At 36.5% G+C, this 19,160-nt stretch overlaps 2 protein-coding genes across 2 annotated transcripts; both read left to right on the top strand.

Moving 5' to 3' along the window:
• Positions 1-8,922: 8,922 nt before the first annotated feature.
• Positions 8,923-11,426, top strand: LOC137741016 (squamosa promoter-binding-like protein 13A). The gene is made up of 3 exons (XM_068480824.1): positions 8,923-9,525; positions 10,021-10,157; positions 10,769-11,426. Exons 1-3 carry the CDS (start codon positions 9,206-9,208, stop codon positions 11,251-11,253), a joined length of 942 nt encoding a protein of 313 aa, XP_068336925.1. The 5' UTR covers positions 8,923-9,205; the 3' UTR covers positions 11,254-11,426.
• A 4,675-nt stretch (positions 11,427-16,101) lies between these two features.
• LOC137739202 (uncharacterized) lies at positions 16,102-16,497 on the top strand. Its single transcript, XM_068478748.1, has one exon. It carries the CDS (start codon positions 16,102-16,104, stop codon positions 16,495-16,497), a length of 396 nt encoding a protein of 131 aa, XP_068334849.1.
• Positions 16,498-19,160: the final 2,663 nt, after the last annotated feature.

The raw sequence follows: 19,160 nt of genomic DNA on the forward strand, positions 1-19,160 counted from the left end.
GCTTTGTTTTCTTTTCAGCTTGTTTTTTCCACTGTCTATAAGCCTGATCGTTCCTATCATCCACCATATCTTGCCCTTAATTTCACTGGTCTCAACCCTCCTCTCCGATCTCTCTTTCCACTCCCTCTCTCTAATGCCGCTGATTTCCCTTCATCACCACCCCTTTTTCCATTTACTTTTCCCTCCACCTCCTTAATTTCCAACATTACACATCTTACCCTTTCCAATTGGCTCACTCCTCCATGGATCTCGCACTTTGGATTGACTTCCACTAATCAACACCACAAATGCAAATCTTCGAGATTCCCTTTTAGGAGGAAGATGTGTTGTGAAATTTCATCCCCGGATTTCACTATTTAAGATTACGTATTTCGTATCCTTAGTTTTGACGTGTTTGTATTTACGGCGTATAAATTTTTTGATAAGTAAATGGACGAAATCACCCTTAATGAATTAAACGGAATTCTTCGTGGAAGTATTTGATCCTTATTGTAATTTTTCATATTTCTTTACATATTTGGATAGTACTCGTTGATACGAACGTGTGAGCGCAAACGGAATGTAATTTGGAATTATAATGAAAGAGTTATAAACAAACAATATTAGAGACAAAATAGTCATTTAATTATTAATCTAGAATGCTTCAGATTTGTTGGAGCTTTGATCAGGAGCCACGTGTGTGGGTGTGAATGAAGGGAAATGAGAGAAAATGAGGGTAACGGACCAATGAGAGGGGGAAGAAAGGAGAGAAAAGAGATAAGAGAGAATGAGGGGAACTCGGACCCCATTTTGACCCGCGACCCAACCCGGTGATTCCCATTGTTCCGACATCTTTCACGGTGGTTTTCAGGTGAGTTGAAGCTCGCCACCACCTGGAAAACATTTCCCCATAGCTCTGTCTTCCTTTTCCACCCAAATACCAACAGGAATTGACTTTAATTTGGTGAGATTGCACCGAAGGGTACACGGGTGCACAGTGACGGAATCCACCATTTCTGAAAGGTTTTCCATCGAGCACCACAACCAGAATACTCCTCTTGAGATTAGGAACAAAGCCCAAACAAGTTTTGGGGCGTCGGAGTTCATTTTGAGGTCGAATTGAGAGCACTTATTTCAAGGGTTTCCGGCGGATCGAAGCGGTTTTCAGGTGTTTCCCGGTTGAATTGGACTTCGACCCAGGTATGAAAGTTGTTCATCTCATTGAGATATACATTCCTGTAAAATTTGGTAATTTTTAGAGTTAGTCGAAAAATTGGGTTTCCGTTCGCAGGAAACCGCCACTCGCAGCGGCTCGTGGCCAGTGGGCTGACAATGTCTTTGAAAGTTCAATTAGATGTCCTGATTTCATATTTGATATCCATATGATGTGAATTGATTATTTGAACCTAGTTTCATCATGGTACATTACTTGATTATTATATACATCAACGATTCGACCGTTGGATTGTCACCAAAATTTAATGCAATATAGAACGTAATATTTGTGGATATTAGGAACTGACGGATATAGAATTTGACATACGGATCTTCCCGAATTGGATTTCTAAGTTTATAAAACTAATTGTTGACCGCCACTTGAATTGGTGATTGGCGAAGATCCGACCGTTGGATTACGATGAGATTTGAGTATGTTGTTCTATGAGCTTAATGAGACTCTTGGGAAGTTACAAATCTAAAATCTGATGTGCAGATCTTTAGGATCAAATTACATAGGGTTGTGGACCCTATCGTTGACCGATGGTTGATTTTGGTCAACATGTCTCGAAGCGTTCTAAATACTAAAATTAGTACCACGGGAGACTAGTTGAAGTCTAGTGGGCCTAAATTGGTTAGAGAGTGACTTGAATATAAGTGATATGGTTATTACCTTGATTTCTTACATTAATATCATTTGTGAATATGAATTGGTTTTTTAAATGTGATTTTTTTATATATTTAGTCATTGACCTATGTTTATTAAACGTGATTTGACTTGTGTGTTAATGATATTTGTGAAATGTGATTGACATGAATATTTGAAATGTGGTTTGATTTGCATGATTGGTATGATGTGATGAAATGTAAGGGCTAGTAGTGGACCGTTAACCTATTGCCATGGGGTTTGTTGCTTCGGAGCTTGTTTCATATCCCGTTTCCTTGTTTCATTTCTCGCTTCATTGACTCGTTCTCAATTTAGTACTTGTGCTTTTTTTCATTTCGTTGAGCCTTTGTAAATTGAGCATTTGGCTCATGTTTTGTTTCTTCGAGCTGTTGCTATGTTCCTTGGCATTCTGCTCAGTTTCGTTGAGTGAGCCGGAACTGGGTATCCGCTGGGGTTTTGTTGAGTGGTCTAGTTTCCTGCTCTATCTGGATTCCGTTGAGCGGTCTAGAATCCCTTGTGATCTGCAATTCCATTAAGTGGTCCGGAATCGTATCCACTTGGATTCTGTTGAAAAGTCTGGAATCCCTTCTACTCCGCGATTCTGTTGAGTGGTCTGGAATTGTATCCAGGTTTGGATTTCGTTAAGTGGTCCAGAATCCCCTTTGGTGTCTTGGTTCCGTTGAATGGTCTGGAACCCGATGTTGATGGATTTCATTGAGTGGTCTGAATCACATCATTTGACTTGCTGGTTCCTTGGATTTGATTTTAACTTCAGAGATGTAGGCTTCAGCCGAACTGTGTCGCTCTAGCCCTCCATTTCGGTGTTTTGTACATGTTATTGATTGATGTGATTATGGAATGGTGTTGGAAAGCATATGTGTGTAAATGACATACTTGTGTGCATGGAAAAATGAAAATTGTTGTTTGGCTTATGGTTGATGTGTAGTGTGGTACTCTATGTTTTCTGCTAGAAGTATTTTATGAAAAGTTTAAAGTTTGACAAATGATGAACTACAAATGGCTTGATCCCTATTGAGGGTACATAGGCAGTCTAACGAGGAGGTTAGATGCAACCATAAAGTATACGAAAATTATTACGCAATCCGAAATTGGAGTTGTGCTTCAAACGTATCTCGGTGGTGGGATATGTTAGATATATGGATACTTGGCGAGGTCATGTATCGATCATGGACGTATATCGGGATCGGGCCATGACATATGTAGAGTGTCGGGTTTTATCGATGGTTGGGGTTCTTTCCACCTTGCCTCTGCTTGGCCTTGTTGCCTTTATTGCTTGTGGGTTGTTTCCTGCGAGCTTCCTTCAATTCGTGGTGCCGATCTTTATTGTGCTCTTTGGAAATTGTTGAAGTCTTCTTTTCATCCACTTATGGGGCTATGATCGACTTGAATTCTAGTGGCAGTTGGAGGCTTGGTATGCAACTTTCTGGCGGCGGTGGTGGATACAGGCAATTTGGGTTTACTTTGGGTTTCTTCTTTGTTGCGCTCAAAATTTTGTTTTGGGTTTTTTTTTTTTTTTCGTTTTTTTTTTGGGTTCTTTTTGTTGTATTTAACTGGGCCTCATCTTGTGTAATTTTGTTGTGTTGTTAATGATGTTTCTTTGACCAAAAAAAAAAAACAAACTTCCTCAGGAGTTACCATGGCCATGATTTACTGCATTGTTTGTGTAAATTGATGGCTGCATAATAACACTGAAAACGGAATAGCATGAGAACTCATCAACCAAAACCAGGAGGCACATCAGGGTCCTCATCACTACCATCACGTGCCTTTTATATAATTAACCAATAATTCCTTACAAAGTTACAAAGAAATAATAAAGGGACAATAATAAAACTCCAATTCTTCTAATGATACAAGAAAATTTCTCGTCCCCTATCTAATTAATTTGACCTCATCTTGCCTACCCTCTTGGATTTCCTAGTTCATATACCTACTTCAAATGCACATATAAAATGATATGCATGAATGCAATGTTGAACACTTTCTATGTTTCCGTTAATCCGTATAATATGGTAGTGGTGATGTGGTATACTCAATTATACAACTAACTCCCTTCACAAAACATTCAAGGCCCATATTTTGTTAGTCTTTTTGCCTAATTGTTTGTCACCAATTCTGAATTACCCAATAAAGACTATGTGCACTTTAAACTGACTTAAGACTTGATACCTACAAAGAATTGAACTCAACTACACAAAAGATCCTAACACAACTCCCAAAATTTCTTTCCCAACAACTTAACTCATTCTCTCATCATGAGTAGTTCACAAAATCAAGCATAACTGGTTCATTCATCATCCAACTCAATTTATTTCTCCAAATAATTCATAAAATTACATATTAATACTACACATTTGCCTTTGGCCATTAGGGCCAGGTCTGGGGCATAGTCACTTTTATGAACTAAATATAGGCTTTTTAGCCAAAATAGTCTCTGAGATTTGCATAACTCCTCATTTTGGTTTATGAGATTTGTTGGTCCTTGAGTTTGTCCACAATCAATCATTTTGGTCATTTGTGAAAAATCTCCATAAAATAAGAATAAAATGACAAAAATACCCTCAATTTTGGTCAAATTATGGCCTATTATTTATTAAATTGAGTGTAATTTTGTCATTTTGGTCCTAACTTAACATAATTTTTCACCTAAGAACCAAAATGATTGATGGTGGACAATCTCAGGGACCACTTCTATTGATTTCAAGTATCAAGAACCAAAGTGAGGAGTTTTGTAAATCTCCTGATCCATTTTAGCGAAAAAGCCCTAAATATATACGTATATTTACTTGAACTATAGTTTTTAACAAGGGTAAGAAAATTTTATGCATACCAAAAAAAAAAAGTTACACCTAATTAGGGGGGGGGGACATAAACCTTGCCCTTCTTTAAAAAGAGAGGGGACATAAACTTTACCCTTCTTAAAAATGAAAATACAAGAAAAAAAAGGGGAGGGGGACATATGACCAAGAGGGGGACATATGACCAAACCCCTCTAAAATAAAACCTTAGAGGTAAGACCATGCAGGATAAGCTGCAAAAAAAAAAAAAAAAAAAAGGAAATTCCAAAAGGATTAGGTAAAAAGAAAATCATACATCAAGAAGGGGAGAGAAACATTTAGGCCGACATGTTGAAGAAATCTGAATTCGAAAAAGGAAGACCTTTGAAGGAGCGTCATGCCAAACAAGTAAAGGCAAGAAAAGCCCTAAATTAGCTAATTTGTTAGCAACTGCATTCCCTTCTCAAAATGTGTGAGAGCAATGGGAAACCATGTGCTACAACCGGGATATACAGTGTTTCCAATGGGTCTGGAGCTACCAAAGGAGGAGAAAAAGAACCAAAAGCAAAGAAATATATCACACTAAAAGAGTCACTTTCTAGCCATAAAATTTTCCAACCCGTGCATGAGCCAACTCCACAGCAAGGATTAAGCATGAAACTTTGCATAGAAAGAAGTATGATGCCCCAAACTTAGGGAGAAACCACTAAGAAAATAACCTGCTGAATCTCAAAAAACCCACAACAAATCGCAAGGCTTGGGTTAACTTTAGTAAGATCATCTGATTCACTTTGACATGACTAAGGAACTATAGAATGAGCTTCACATAACTCAGTTGAGATTCTAGGAGAGACTATAAGTTGCTTATCTATGTATTGGACCAGGAATGAAAACTCGAACCTACCTAATCCAGGCCAAAGTATAACGAAAAAGGCTTGAAAAGGAATGAGACTTATCATCAAACTTATTTTATTACGTATCTTTCAAATAGCCATTAATAAAAAATAAAAATAAAAAACCTAATGTTGGCCAATATATTGCAAGTTGTGGAGAAAACTACTTTGACACGTAAGCAAGAAAAAAATCCAAAAATCAACCTGTAAATGAAAAAGGGTAATGTTAGGAAGACTAAATTTGGAGATTAAATTTACAAACTAAATAATGTGTCACCAATAAAAATAAGTACGTTTATCAATGTTTAAGTAATAAATTAATTATAAACTTTCATGTCTTTTAGTTTTCAAAATTTAGTCTCTAAATTAAGTGTCCCTAGCATTACCCAATAAAAAAATAATGCTAAACCACGAACAAATGAATTGACCCACCACCAAACCACGAATATGAAATTAGGTATGAGTGAAAGAAGAATGAGTCCTACTCGTACGAATAATCTAACACTACTAGTGGTGCGCCCCATTCATTAAAATTGAATTAAACATATGGGCGTGGGCACAGTGGGCAGTGACTTTCAATTTTTTTTTTTTAAATTTCATTATTTTTATTATTAAGGAAAGAGGGAGCGTTCAAAACTATTATTATTGCTAACTCGACTAAATTTACCTATTCTTCTTTAATGTAAATAATATTGTTTGCTTATAAAAAAATTAAGGGAAAAAAAAAAGTTTCAAACCTGGACGCATGAATTGAAACCCACGACTATATCTACTAAGATATGGCAATGACTTTCATCACTATTAATTATTTTAATTAGTGTAGTGTTATCCATACATCTATTTTTATTTTTCATACATCTCTCTCAATTTTCGATAGTGTTATTCACATATTTATTTTTATTTTTCACATACTCCTTAATTTTTGACCGTCAGACCAAATAAATTGAAAAATATCAATAGCAAAAATTTAACAAGGTTTTTGAATAACACCAAACACTATCCTTTAATTTAGTGTTTAAGTAGTCGTTCTTATCTTGATGAATTGTATAATCTAATTCTTAAGCCGACATTAAGATTTCTTATATACCATTTTTGGGATTCATAGGGATCATAAGTGGAATGAAATGGAGCCTGGTCATACTCATGGTGGATGCTGAATTTTTTATGATTACACTCATGGTAGATGCTGAATTTTTTATGATGATATTAATGGGTTTGCTAGGCCACTACTTATCACCATCGATATCAACCTAGTTTTTCTTTACTAGTATTACATGTATAATATTCTAACACAAAAGATTTCGATTCTAATTTTTAGAGAATCACACATTTATATGTTCAAAAATGTCAATTAGACACAAAACTGGCAACACTATGATTGTCACATCCCAGCCCGGGGTGGATCACTTCTTAGACCCGCTCCACCATCGTAGCACGATATTGTTCGCTTTGGGCCCCGACTACGCCCTCACGGTTTTGTTTCTGGGAACTCAGATGAAAACTTCCCGATGGGTCACCCATCCTAGGAATGCTCTCGCGCGCTACTCGCTTAACTTCGGAGTTCCCATGGAACCCGAAGCCAGTGAGCTCGCAAAAGGCCTCGTGCTAGATAGGGATAAGAATATACATATAAGGATCACTCCATTGGGCGATGTGGGATATCACAATCTACCCTCCTTAGGGGCCTGACGTCCTCGTCGGCACACACGCGACGAGGGTTAGGCTTTGATACCAAATTGTCACAACCCGGCCCGGGGCGGATCACTTCTCGGGCCCCCTCCATCACCGTAGCACGATATTGTACGCTTTGGGCCCCGACTACGCCCTCATGGTTTTGTTTCTAGGAACTCAGACGAAAACTTCCCGATAGGTCACCCATCCTGGGAATGCTCTCGCGCGCTACTTGCTTAACTTCGGAGTTCTCATGGAACCCGAAGCCAGTGAGCTCCCAAAAGGCCTCGTGCTAGGTAGGGATGAGAATATACATATAAAGATCACTCCCCTGGGCGATGTGGGATGTCACAATCCACCCCCCTTAGGGGCCCGACGTCCTCGTCGGCATACACGCGACCAGGGTTAGGCTTTGATACCAAATTGTCATATCCCAGCCCGGGGCGGACCACTTCTCGGGCCCGCTCCACCACCGTAGCACGATATTGTCCGTTTTGGGTCCCGACTACGCCCTCACGGTTTTGTTTCTGGGAATTCAAACGAGAACTTCCCGATGGGTCACCCATCCTAGGAATGCTCTTACGCGCTACTCGCTTAATTTCGAAGTTCCCATGGAACCCGAAGCCAGTGAGCTCCCAAAAGGCCTCGTGCTAGGTAGGGATGAGAATATACATATAAGGATCACTTCCCTGGGCGATGTGGGATATCACAATGATACACTCTAATACAAGAGCATTTTGTATGTAATGTGAATAATTTTCTATGTAAGTAGTCTAGTTTTCGAGAAGAGGTTTTCTAATGTATTCAGGCACACCTTCATATATCAATCATTTCGCACACTCATATACTAATATGTGAAATAATATGTTATGTGACAAATATTTGTACACCAAATTTCTCGTTTCGAGAAGGGAATTTCCCATTAATAATGATAGGTAAATTAATTTTTTAGCCTAAATTTGTAAATTATGTGATATGTCACAAATAGAAAATAAGCATGTTAATCAACACTTAAATAATAATCTAATCATCAATAATCAAATCGTATAATTTACAAAATATAATTTAAATAGACAATCTTCCTAATATTACTATTCACATGATTAAAAGTTTTATAGCCTAAATTTGTAAATTATGTGATGTGTTACAAATAAAAAATAAGCATGTTAATCAACACTTAAATAATAATCTAATCATCAATAATCAAATCGTATAATTTACAAAATATAATTCAAATAGATAATCTTCCTAACATTACTATTCACATGATTAAAAGTTTTATATTCTCCATGTTGATCATTATAAAATGTGCAACTGGATTGAAAAGTAAAAAGATATATACCTGTCTCTTTCGTTACAAGTCCTTTCCCTGTAATTTTCTTCAATATCACACAACTTTTGTTCTTTAAAGTATTATTTATTTTGCAGTCCTAAATAAAGAAATGGAATTTTAACTAAACACTTATGATATTGTTCATTTTTAATGTTAAAGACATTTTTACTCATTTTTGATATTATTCACTTACGACATATTTTTATTATTTTATTAAAAATTCAAAATTTTCAAACCATTTTAATTAATTTTTCTGTAAACAAAAAAAATGCTTCAAACTGGGCCAATAAACTAGGGACAAACAGAATAATAGAAGTAAAAACAAGCCAAAACCTCTCGGCCTCAGGTGGTCCTCCCTTGATTTATCTGCTCTCCTTCTAGTGTTTAAACAAAAACAATTTACCAACTATGGGGAAATCTATGTATTTATATTCCCTGAGTCTCTTAGTGGAGGGGATTAAACTTATATATTTCCAACTTGGGTTTTTCACATTGCAATGAATCCTTTGACCTTCCTTGTTTTAGTGGGAACAGAATTATCATAGTTCATAGTGCTCATTATCCTCAAAACTCAACCCAGTTTCTAAGGAATTTAATTCCTCTGTTTTTCTTTTCCAGCAGATCCGAGTTATTCTTACACCGGGCAGCAATGGAGTACTGGGACTTCGAGGACAGCGACCTTGCTGCTCTGGTGGGGTCCAGTATCTCACAACCCCAGATGGAGAATCGACCAGCTGAATCACTGGGATTGGAGGAGGACCCAATGAAGCTCTCATCGTCCGGAAAGCTTAGTGGTAGTAACAATGGAGGTGATAAACTGAAATTTCTATGCCTGGTCGACGGTTGCAGGGCGGACCTCAGCCGTTGTCGGGAATATCATCGGCGGCACAGAGTCTGCGACCTCCACTCCAAGGCCCCTGTTGTCGTCGTCAGGGGCGAACAGAAGCGATTCTGCCAGCAGTGCAGCAGGTGCATAATACACACACACACACACACACACACATATATATATATATATGAACAGTTCACCATGCTTCATTAATAGTTTTTGGTAAGAATAGTCTAATTGTTTTATTTAAATCCGATAGTAAGAGTAGGTTTTATATTGCTTCTGTAAAGCCTAAAACTTCAAAGTATTAATGAACAATTAAAAACTTATCGTATAAATACTTCATAGAAAGGCACTGGAATTTTAATAATAAATTCTACATGTTTGTAACAAGAGCACTTTTAGCATAAGTGCTTTATACAAGAACAGTTTCAAACAAGTCCTAATGTACTTGGTTCAAGGCTTAAAACTACTACCTATCCGATGAATTATCTTTCTAAAATGAATAATCTCCGGTATTTTCGTTGTCTTATGTATCTTGCCCGGCGAATTTTATGGACAATTGATTAACAAAGAGCTTTTTTTTTTTTTTTTTTTTTATCAGTTTGAATCACAATATCTAGATATGATTGTAGATTCCATTCTCTGGTGGACTTTGACAAGGTGAAGAGAAGCTGCAGAAAACGTCTCAATGGACACAACCAGCGCCGGCGGAAACCTAAACCGGAATCCTTCTCCTTCAGTTCCCACTTCTTCTTCTCCACATACAAAGGTATGGAGTCTATGCACCAAATCACTTGAATTGTTTAATTAGGACTAGGTAACTATATTTTTGTTGCTGTCTTCAGTCTTGATAGATATTTTCCGAACTGGATTTATTTTGCTAAATTGTGATTAACTCTTGGTTTAGAACCAAAAATGGAATTGAGACGAGTACATTTGTCTTTAAGAGGACTGACACACCGTTCTTATAAGAGAACAGATTATTGGCATCAGTGAAGCCAACAAAACAAATAGGAATGAATCGATGGATTTATATCAATATCCCCTACGATATCTATTGACAGACGTCCTATATAGAGAATTTTTATATTTTTCATTCGTTTGGTAATCATCCATATTGATTATTGCCTTGCCTTATGTGTAAAATTATCAAAGAGGTGGGTCATCGGCCGACTTCAAACAACACTGATATTGTTCCTAACTTATTAATTACCATCTGCACAATCCAACAGGTGTGAGATTTTATCATAAAAGGTCTTGGTGTTAGATGAAGTGGGGTTAGGATATTTAAACTCTTCTTTTTTTTCTTTCTAAGGCCGATGTGAGATATTTCAATTTCATGAGATTGTTATTTATGCCTCTCTATTTCTTAACATTCAGGTCCCAGGATCGTGCAATTTGGTAGTCCACGAGTATGTGCAACAACTAATGTGAGATGTATCTGGCCTGTTAAGGACAAAAAAGGAGCAGAATCCATGCGTTCTAACTACCACCACCAGTGGTTGTACGCAGCTGACGAACGAAGTCCTCCCAATTCCTTCAACGGCGGAGGAGATAAACAATTTCTTTTCTTGCAAGCAAATGATCCTAAAGCCGCTGCAGGCAACCGAGCAGCCCCTCAAGCTTTCGTGTGCCAGCAGCAGAAGTTTCCAACAACCATTGCTGCTGCCTCACCAAAAAGCACTAAGGGTTGTGCCCTCTATCTTCTGTCATCTCATCCAACACAAAATCCAGTTAGTGGGCTAAACCACTTGGCTCAACCCACTGTCACCACAGCTCATCCACGCTCACATAATGTGGAGGACAGGCCTGTAAATCCAGAAATGATGTTTCCAATGTGCCCTGATGGCTTTTGGGACAACTGAGCGCAAATGCTTCCAATTTTATTGGAGTAGCTTGTGTTTTTGATACTTTACTAGTTTCTCACATGTTGATTGAATAACTAATCCGGGACTAGTCAACTGTAGAAAACTTCCCAACCATTTGAATGTTTTGAAGTAATTGTGTTTTATGGAAACGAACAATAATGTTTCTTCCATTTGATTTCCAAACTAGGAGATGAAAAGTTAGTTTGATTTATGCTTGATTATATCAATATATAATCCAATTAAAGTCTGAAGAGTGAGACTGATGATATCAGAAGTTTTAACACCCACCTGTTTTCTACATGACTACCGTGTTTATTTTTAACATTTGAATTGAATAATTTAGAAGAGAATCAAGTGACATAAATAAATTCGACCAAAAAAAAAGTCACAAAAATAAACAAGAGTGGCTAGAAGGATAATAGAGTAGTGCCGAAATTATTTTTCATGACATACATTCTATTAGAGTTTCCTTTCTTATAATAGAGAACAATATAATCCCATGGTTGAGGAAGGAATTCAAAGAGTTATCGACTCTAAGCCAAAGCATCATCTTGAAACTTGGATGAAGTTTGAAGGCAATTGCTCCCACACAATCCCAACTATAGTGAAATTAATCATTATTTGTTCGAATTGATTCTCAACAAAAAAACGTGATCAAATTAAGATGATAGTCGAATTCTAACATGTGTTATCACGTGACGAAAAAAATAGAGAAATAAGATATAACATTGGATACATTCAAGAATTCGTTGTGATATAGAGTTGAGCTCAAATTTTGATAGATTTTGGTAGCGCGGCGACTCTAATTGGCCAATTAGAGTGCTTAAAATGTACCTGATTAAATATTTTGCCTCAAAGTTTGACATTAATCAGAAAATCACCATTTTAGACTTTTAGAACTGATTTATGAATATTTTCTGCATGGGTTTCGCTCCTTTCTTCTACAAAAGAAGCCAACATTTCAAAGTTCCAAGCATTCTCTACCCAAAGCCATTATTTCAATATCTTCCTCTCTGTCATACATATAATGATTTGGTGGAATGATGATAATGATGCTGGCATGGCTCAATCAAACAAAAGTTCTTGATGGTTAATTGATCGGGTCATTTAATCTAATTGAGCCGTGCCAATATCACAAACATGTTACACATAATGTGTACACACTACAAATAGATGGTCCTCCCATCCTCTGTATCTGACTTCTTGTTGTGGCCTTTTCTTCTCTGTGGAATACATTGGGCTTCATCAATTTTCATTACGAAAGCACGTAAACTCAGACAGAAAACCCAGGATGGGAAAAGGGAGAAAGCCCAAAACTCAGACAAAATGGACTCTCCTTTAGTCAGCTAGTGCTGTCTAATTTGAGTAACTCGCACACTGGTAAGATCATTGTGGGTCCAGTGAAAACGGAATTATATGAGTTTCATGCTATTGTGAAAGGTGTATTTTGAATAACATCGTCTCGGTCGACGCCCCAAATCAAGTTTTCTCACTTCCATGCTAATATAGAAGAATTGGAGTAAATTAAGATGAGATCCTATCTTGGGGGCATGTCGCGTTGTCACAGCCTTTGGATTGGGATCAGTTGAATTCCTTAACGATTGAGACCCCCAAAAAGTGAAATAGAAATCTCTCTTGTCATGTTAAGGTAATCAATCTTATGGTTCTTCATTATCTGTATTGGCAAGAACTTATTGAACCCATCATTTGCGCTCATAATAAATTAAAAGTCGATCCTGCTACTCAGCGAGACTAACTACTATATAAGTAACGTAAGTGGTGGATTATCCTGATGAATAGAGTATTTCTCTTTAACCCGTTACATCTCAAATTCAAAGTCTCTCCTCACCCAAAAGCGCATGAACACAAAAGTTGTGGATGGATGCAAAGCAACTACGCCAGTTTGGTTCATGAAAATATTCGATCACTTGCCGCATAAAAAATTCAAAATTCAAACCGAGAACATAGTAAGAGTCAAAGGCTGGGAGGGAGAATGGACTTACATTAGAAAAGAAGATAGAAAAACAAAGCAAACATGGAAAATAAACAAGAATTCCAACACGCACTAATAAACCAAGTTGTATATAGAGAGGGAATTAGGAATACGGGACTTTTCAATCAGGTAGAAATAGAATATCTTATCCGCGAAATTTAAAAGCTAGAGAAATGTGGAAGCTTTTATCAATTTTTTCTACCGTCTAGATAGCACATGCTTGAGTAAAGCAAAGCATCCCCAATTTGCAAGTATCCTTAGCCATAGCTTGATCCATCATCCTAAAGTATATATCATCAGATCATATTCTCTTTTCTCTCTCTTTCATTAACCTCCAAAATACAACTACATGGATATGGTATATCTCTTTGTATGTATATGATAAATACATGATCCTTACTATATATACTACAACGCTAATATCTTTATCCTGGTTTTGCTACAGTAGAACGAGATTCTTGTTAAGAAATAGCTTGTGTGTGTGTGTGTGTGTGTGTGTGTGTGTAATTCGTAATTACTTCATGCTGATCAGTATATATATACATATATCATGTGTCTGAGTTTTCACTCTCTAGATTTGCTACATGAAAAGCCAAGCAATCTGAATCTCCTCATATATGATGAAAGTGGATCGACCGAGAGTGCTGGTGTACTTTGAAAAAGACACCGTTCTTATCCCACCAAATATATGCCCCCTGCAAGTTTGCCAGTTTAGGGTTTTTTTTTTTTTTTTCCTTTTTCTTGTTTTCAAGAAATTATGCTTGCTGTCTAAGTGTCTAGCACCATATGCCTCGTCTAACGACCCAAGCACACAAACAAGAAGCATGAGGTATTGTCTAGTGCCTGTTAGCTACCAGTGTACCACCATATACATATATTCTTGTTGGAGAACAATTCAGAAATAAATAAAAAATAACCAAACTTGAAATATTTTATTGACGAAAAATACTTGCTATACAGAATGAAATAACAGGAATAAATACAGGAATTAAATTGGTACCAACTTGATTAACCACAGGTAGAAGCTAGCGCAAAAACTATGTCATTCGAACAGTATTTCCATCTCACTCTTGTGTCTGTGGTTCTACAACGTCTGCTCGACCATGATACAACTACCTAATTCTATAACCCGCACTAGATTATAGAATTCTAGCGAATTGTTTTGTGTGTAACCCGCACTAGATTATAGAATTCTGGAGAATTGTTTTGTGTGTTTACTCTCTGGAAATTTTGTACGGAAGAGAAAGAGGAAGAAAAGATGATTGTATTTGGAAACTATGATTGCAAATATATAGGTTGTTTCACACCCTTTCAACTACCTGTTGAGCGTATTTGAAAACACACACACAACTATATTATAGCAACCTAATCCACACAACTAAAATTAATGAACTTGGATTAATTTTAACTTCCAAGGCATTAGGCTATATTATAGCAACCTAATCCACACAACTATAAGAATCAAGCCTTCAATCAATTTCCATATGGTTCAAGTTCTAATTACTAGAATAAAGGATTAGACCTATATAAATAGCAATGGAAACTAAAAGTTCCTCGATATGGGACACTAAGAATCTCAAAAGTCCAACAATTCTCTCCGTAAATTTGTAAAAGATGATGATCACGATGACGATGACGATCAGTTGCATGATATTTTTCCATGGTCAGTTACTTGAAAATTGATCTGCAACACATGCACGACCGATCGTTATTCTTTCGAGCACCTTATCTCTTTTTGGAGACGGATGTATAATCTATTCGGTTGTCCTCATGGATCAAGCAACAAAAAGTTGATTAAAAATCACTTTTTAAAATTTGGGGAATCATGATCAGGATATGTAAATTAATCATTTAATACATCATGAAAACATGTCCTTAATTGTAACATAGGCTAATAGTAATCGTTTAGCTAGTGGGAGAAGCATAAAATTCTTGCTTAATTCTCTAAAATGACACATTTAACTGTAGTAGGATATCTGGCCTTTCTCTATAAGTTCTTAATTAATTAGTTTCCAAGTGATTCTGTTCTTTTTATATATTCTAACGCTTACTTATTTTATTTGTCACTGGCAACTAATTATTAGTTTATTAGTGTGCCTAACCTCCCCAAACAATGTGAAGGACATAATTAATCAAACAATAATTATTGGTTTTAGAAGAATAATTGTTGAAACTTCCACATGGAAAAATTGACAATACAAATTGCAATAGATAATATATGGTGTTATTTTTAAGGGTGTGCTATCCACACATCTCATTTTACTTCTCACACACCCCTTGATAATTTCTGTCCGTTGTTATTCTTTAATTCATCCAATCTGACGGTCGAAAATTAAAAAGATGTGTGAGAAGTAAAATGGGATGTGTGGATATCACACCCCTATTTTTATTGCACCGGAAACTCTTATGATAAAACTCAGCTCCAACTGAGCTAGTAGCTGGGTAAGTTGTGAATGATATTGTGTTGTAAAATTAGTTCGTTTCTCTGAAATTTGGCAATAGTTAAAAAACAAATTCTCATATCTTATAAAGTATTTGTTAACTAATTAGCTGATAGTGATGATCCATACATCGGGATAAATGGAACACGTACATAATTAAAGATGATTCTTCCAGATATTTAGTAGAAGGACCACGATATATACTGTTCGACCATGTCCATCTGCTGCACCCATTTCAACTTGATCAGCAACTTTTTCGAAGGAAAAAGAAAATGCGTACCGCAACAAAAAATGTTATACATACATACATATATATATATATATAGACTCCTCAGTTGTTGCACAACAACATATTTGCTCTAACACATTTGATATAGAGCTACATAGAAAAAAGGGACTCAGATTACGAAAATGGAGTCGAATCGCAAACGCGGAGGTTTCATGAAGGGGAAGTTGATGCCGTTCTGCCGAGCTGCAAAACCTAATTCGAAAACAAGTACGCAATATAGTAGCATCGCCATAGCAACAAGCAAGGTGAAGCCGAGCCAGGCTACTACTTCACCAGCTTACTCAGTTGGGTATACAGTCCACGGCCAGGATTACGTGATTGCAGCAGCTCAGCCAAAGCAGAAGGTTTCGTTTATAGTTCCGGCAGGCGCTGCAGATCATCATACCAAAAACAGCCTCATCAAGCAGCAGTACTTTGATCATTATGGCGGTGCTGGTGACGAGGGTGTCGATACGAAGGCTGCCAGCTACATTTCCTCGGTTCAAGAACGTTTCAAGCTCGAACGGATCAACTCTTGATCACAAGGAGGGATAATCAAATAGTGACCAATACACGTACGATCCATCACACAATATGTATAATTACTATGTTCGATCTCATAATAAAAATCCCTAAACATGATTTAATATTTGTGCAGAGAGATCGAATTTCATTTGTTTAATTATGTGTATCACTAAATTTAAAAGTTACAAGTATGGCATCATTTGAGTCAGTATTGCATGCATGCATGATTAATACGATGTTCGAATCAACGATCAATTGTTAATAATTCATTACATCTGTGCACCTGATCATAATTAGTTATCACAGTCTTCATCACATGGCACGAAATCAATGGATATGCACAGCCCAAATTTAGATGAATACTGCTGTGTATAATTTCGAATTTGGTGATTAATCGATGTGTACTGCTATTGATTTCCTGGAGAGTTAATCAACTGCAGAACAAAAGAAAATTAGTGTAAGCATTTTTATATTGGAGGATTTCAAACCCTAAATCAGTGTACGTTTTCCTATAACACATGCATGTCAAAAAAAACCTGAAAATTTATGTTTACTTTAAATAAATATGATATACGTCAACCAGGAACTAGAATTGAAAAACTTATTAGGAATGTATAATTAACAACCAGAACACATTAATTTTCATGATTGATTTCATTTTAATATTTTAATCTCACCACTAAATCACTCATATTGGAGGTTTAGAGTATAGACTAGTTTTTTTTCCGTTGCTTGTTGGTTTATTTGGTGTTGGAGAAATACATTTGTTTTAGCTAGATTTTGAATGACTACTAAATCACTCATATTGGAGGTTTAGAGTATAGACTAGTTTTTTTTCCGTTGCTTGTTGGTTTATTTGGTGTTGGAGAAATACATTTGTTTTAGCTAGATTTTGAATGACTGACAAACCTACAATTTCTATTTGTACTTACCTTCGTAAATGGTTGAATGCTAAGACTCACAAGATTAACAAAACCTATAGTATTGAATCTTTGCTCTGTTGGGAAGCTCCTTCTTCGGATTGGTTTAAGCTTAATGTTGATGGTTGCAATAAGGAAAATAATATTCTACTGGATTAGGTAGTGTTTTAAGAGATTCTTATGGTTAATGGATATTTGAATTTTGCGCCAATTTGGACACAAGTAAGATTCTCACTGTTGAGTTATCAGGACATTATTTGGATTACCATTGGCATGAAGATTACATATTGATAAATTACTAGTGGAATCAGACTCTAACCTTAAAGTTCATCAGGTGTTGCAAGTTGTGTCAATAATTATTCTTTGGTCCCTTGTTTTGTCCTATCGGGTTTGCTTCAAGATCTTGGCGCTTATCTACTTGAAAAAAATTTGTGACGGATAGTTTAGCGACTTATAGTCTTGATTTAAATTTAGGCAACTTTTACTTTGATAATTCTTCTTCTTGTTCAGTTAATTTTGTTCGTGAAGATTAACTTGGGATTTTCATATCTAGATTTATTATTAACAAACTTTGTTTTTATTCTTTTATTCTTTTTTTTTTTTTGGGTAGAAGTTTCACTTTATTACCAACCAGTTTCACTTTATTACCAACCAACTGAAACATTTACAAGCTAACTAAAGGCAGCCCAAAGTAAACATATAAACAGCAAAAGATGGGCCAGAAACAAAATAAAACACAACAGGAGCCAATCAAAAGATAGGCCCAAACCAAAGCTACACAACAGAATCTGGAAACTTCTACAGTATTCACGACCTCCCTTGTTCCACAAGACCCATCCAATTCCTCTCCCACCACCAAGCATTGCCTTATTGGATGCACCTTCCAACTCCGATCCGCTCCTCGAGCACTTCCATAAAAATAGGATAGCCGACCACTAAACAAGAGAAGTCAACTATCAGGATGAAGTCTATGGAAATCCACGAACGACACTGCCGGTAAAAGTAGACAACATAGAGAAAATGGTAGTGTTGGAAACACCTGAGCTGGTGTAAACACCGAAACTCTATGCACGATCTCAACAGTATGCATGACAAAAGTTCGGAATAGGAAATATTTAGAGCAACTCCAGCGTTGGAGCTCTCCCCCCTGGCAATACACTATTCAATCCACCTAATGAACAGTAACTGCCCTTAATGAACAGTAAGTAGCCCTGGCAATAGAATTTGCATATCCACCGTTACACTTCAATAGCCCTGGCAATAAGCAATAAAATATTAGTATTTTTTTTATTTATAAAATAATACAAAATAATTTTAATTGTAATATCAGATAAGATTTTTAATCGTTCTCGTTGCGCCACGTGTCATTATCCGAAGTATTATTAAATAATACAAAATAATACAATTATTGGTGATGGATTTCTGATAAGATTATTAACCAATCACGTCGCGCCACGTGTCATAATCGGTTCACAATCTTTGAGGATAGATTTCCATCAGATTTTTAACGAATGACGGCATGCCACGTGTCATAATCTATTCACAATCTTTGAGGATAGATTTCCATCAGATTTGTAACGAATGACGGCATCCCACGTGGCATTATGCAGAACCTAATCCTTTCTGAATCCTCTATATAATCCACCATCCATCCTCACAAATCTCACACCAAAATTCTCAAGATCTCTATCATTATTCATAGTTTCTGTTTCCTTATTCACAAAAATCTGTATCATTATTCATAGTTTCTATTTCTT

Source organism: Pyrus communis, chromosome 7, assembly GCF_963583255.1.
Source record: "Pyrus communis chromosome 7, drPyrComm1.1, whole genome shotgun sequence".
Classification (NCBI taxonomy): Eukaryota; Viridiplantae; Streptophyta; class Magnoliopsida; order Rosales; family Rosaceae; genus Pyrus; species Pyrus communis.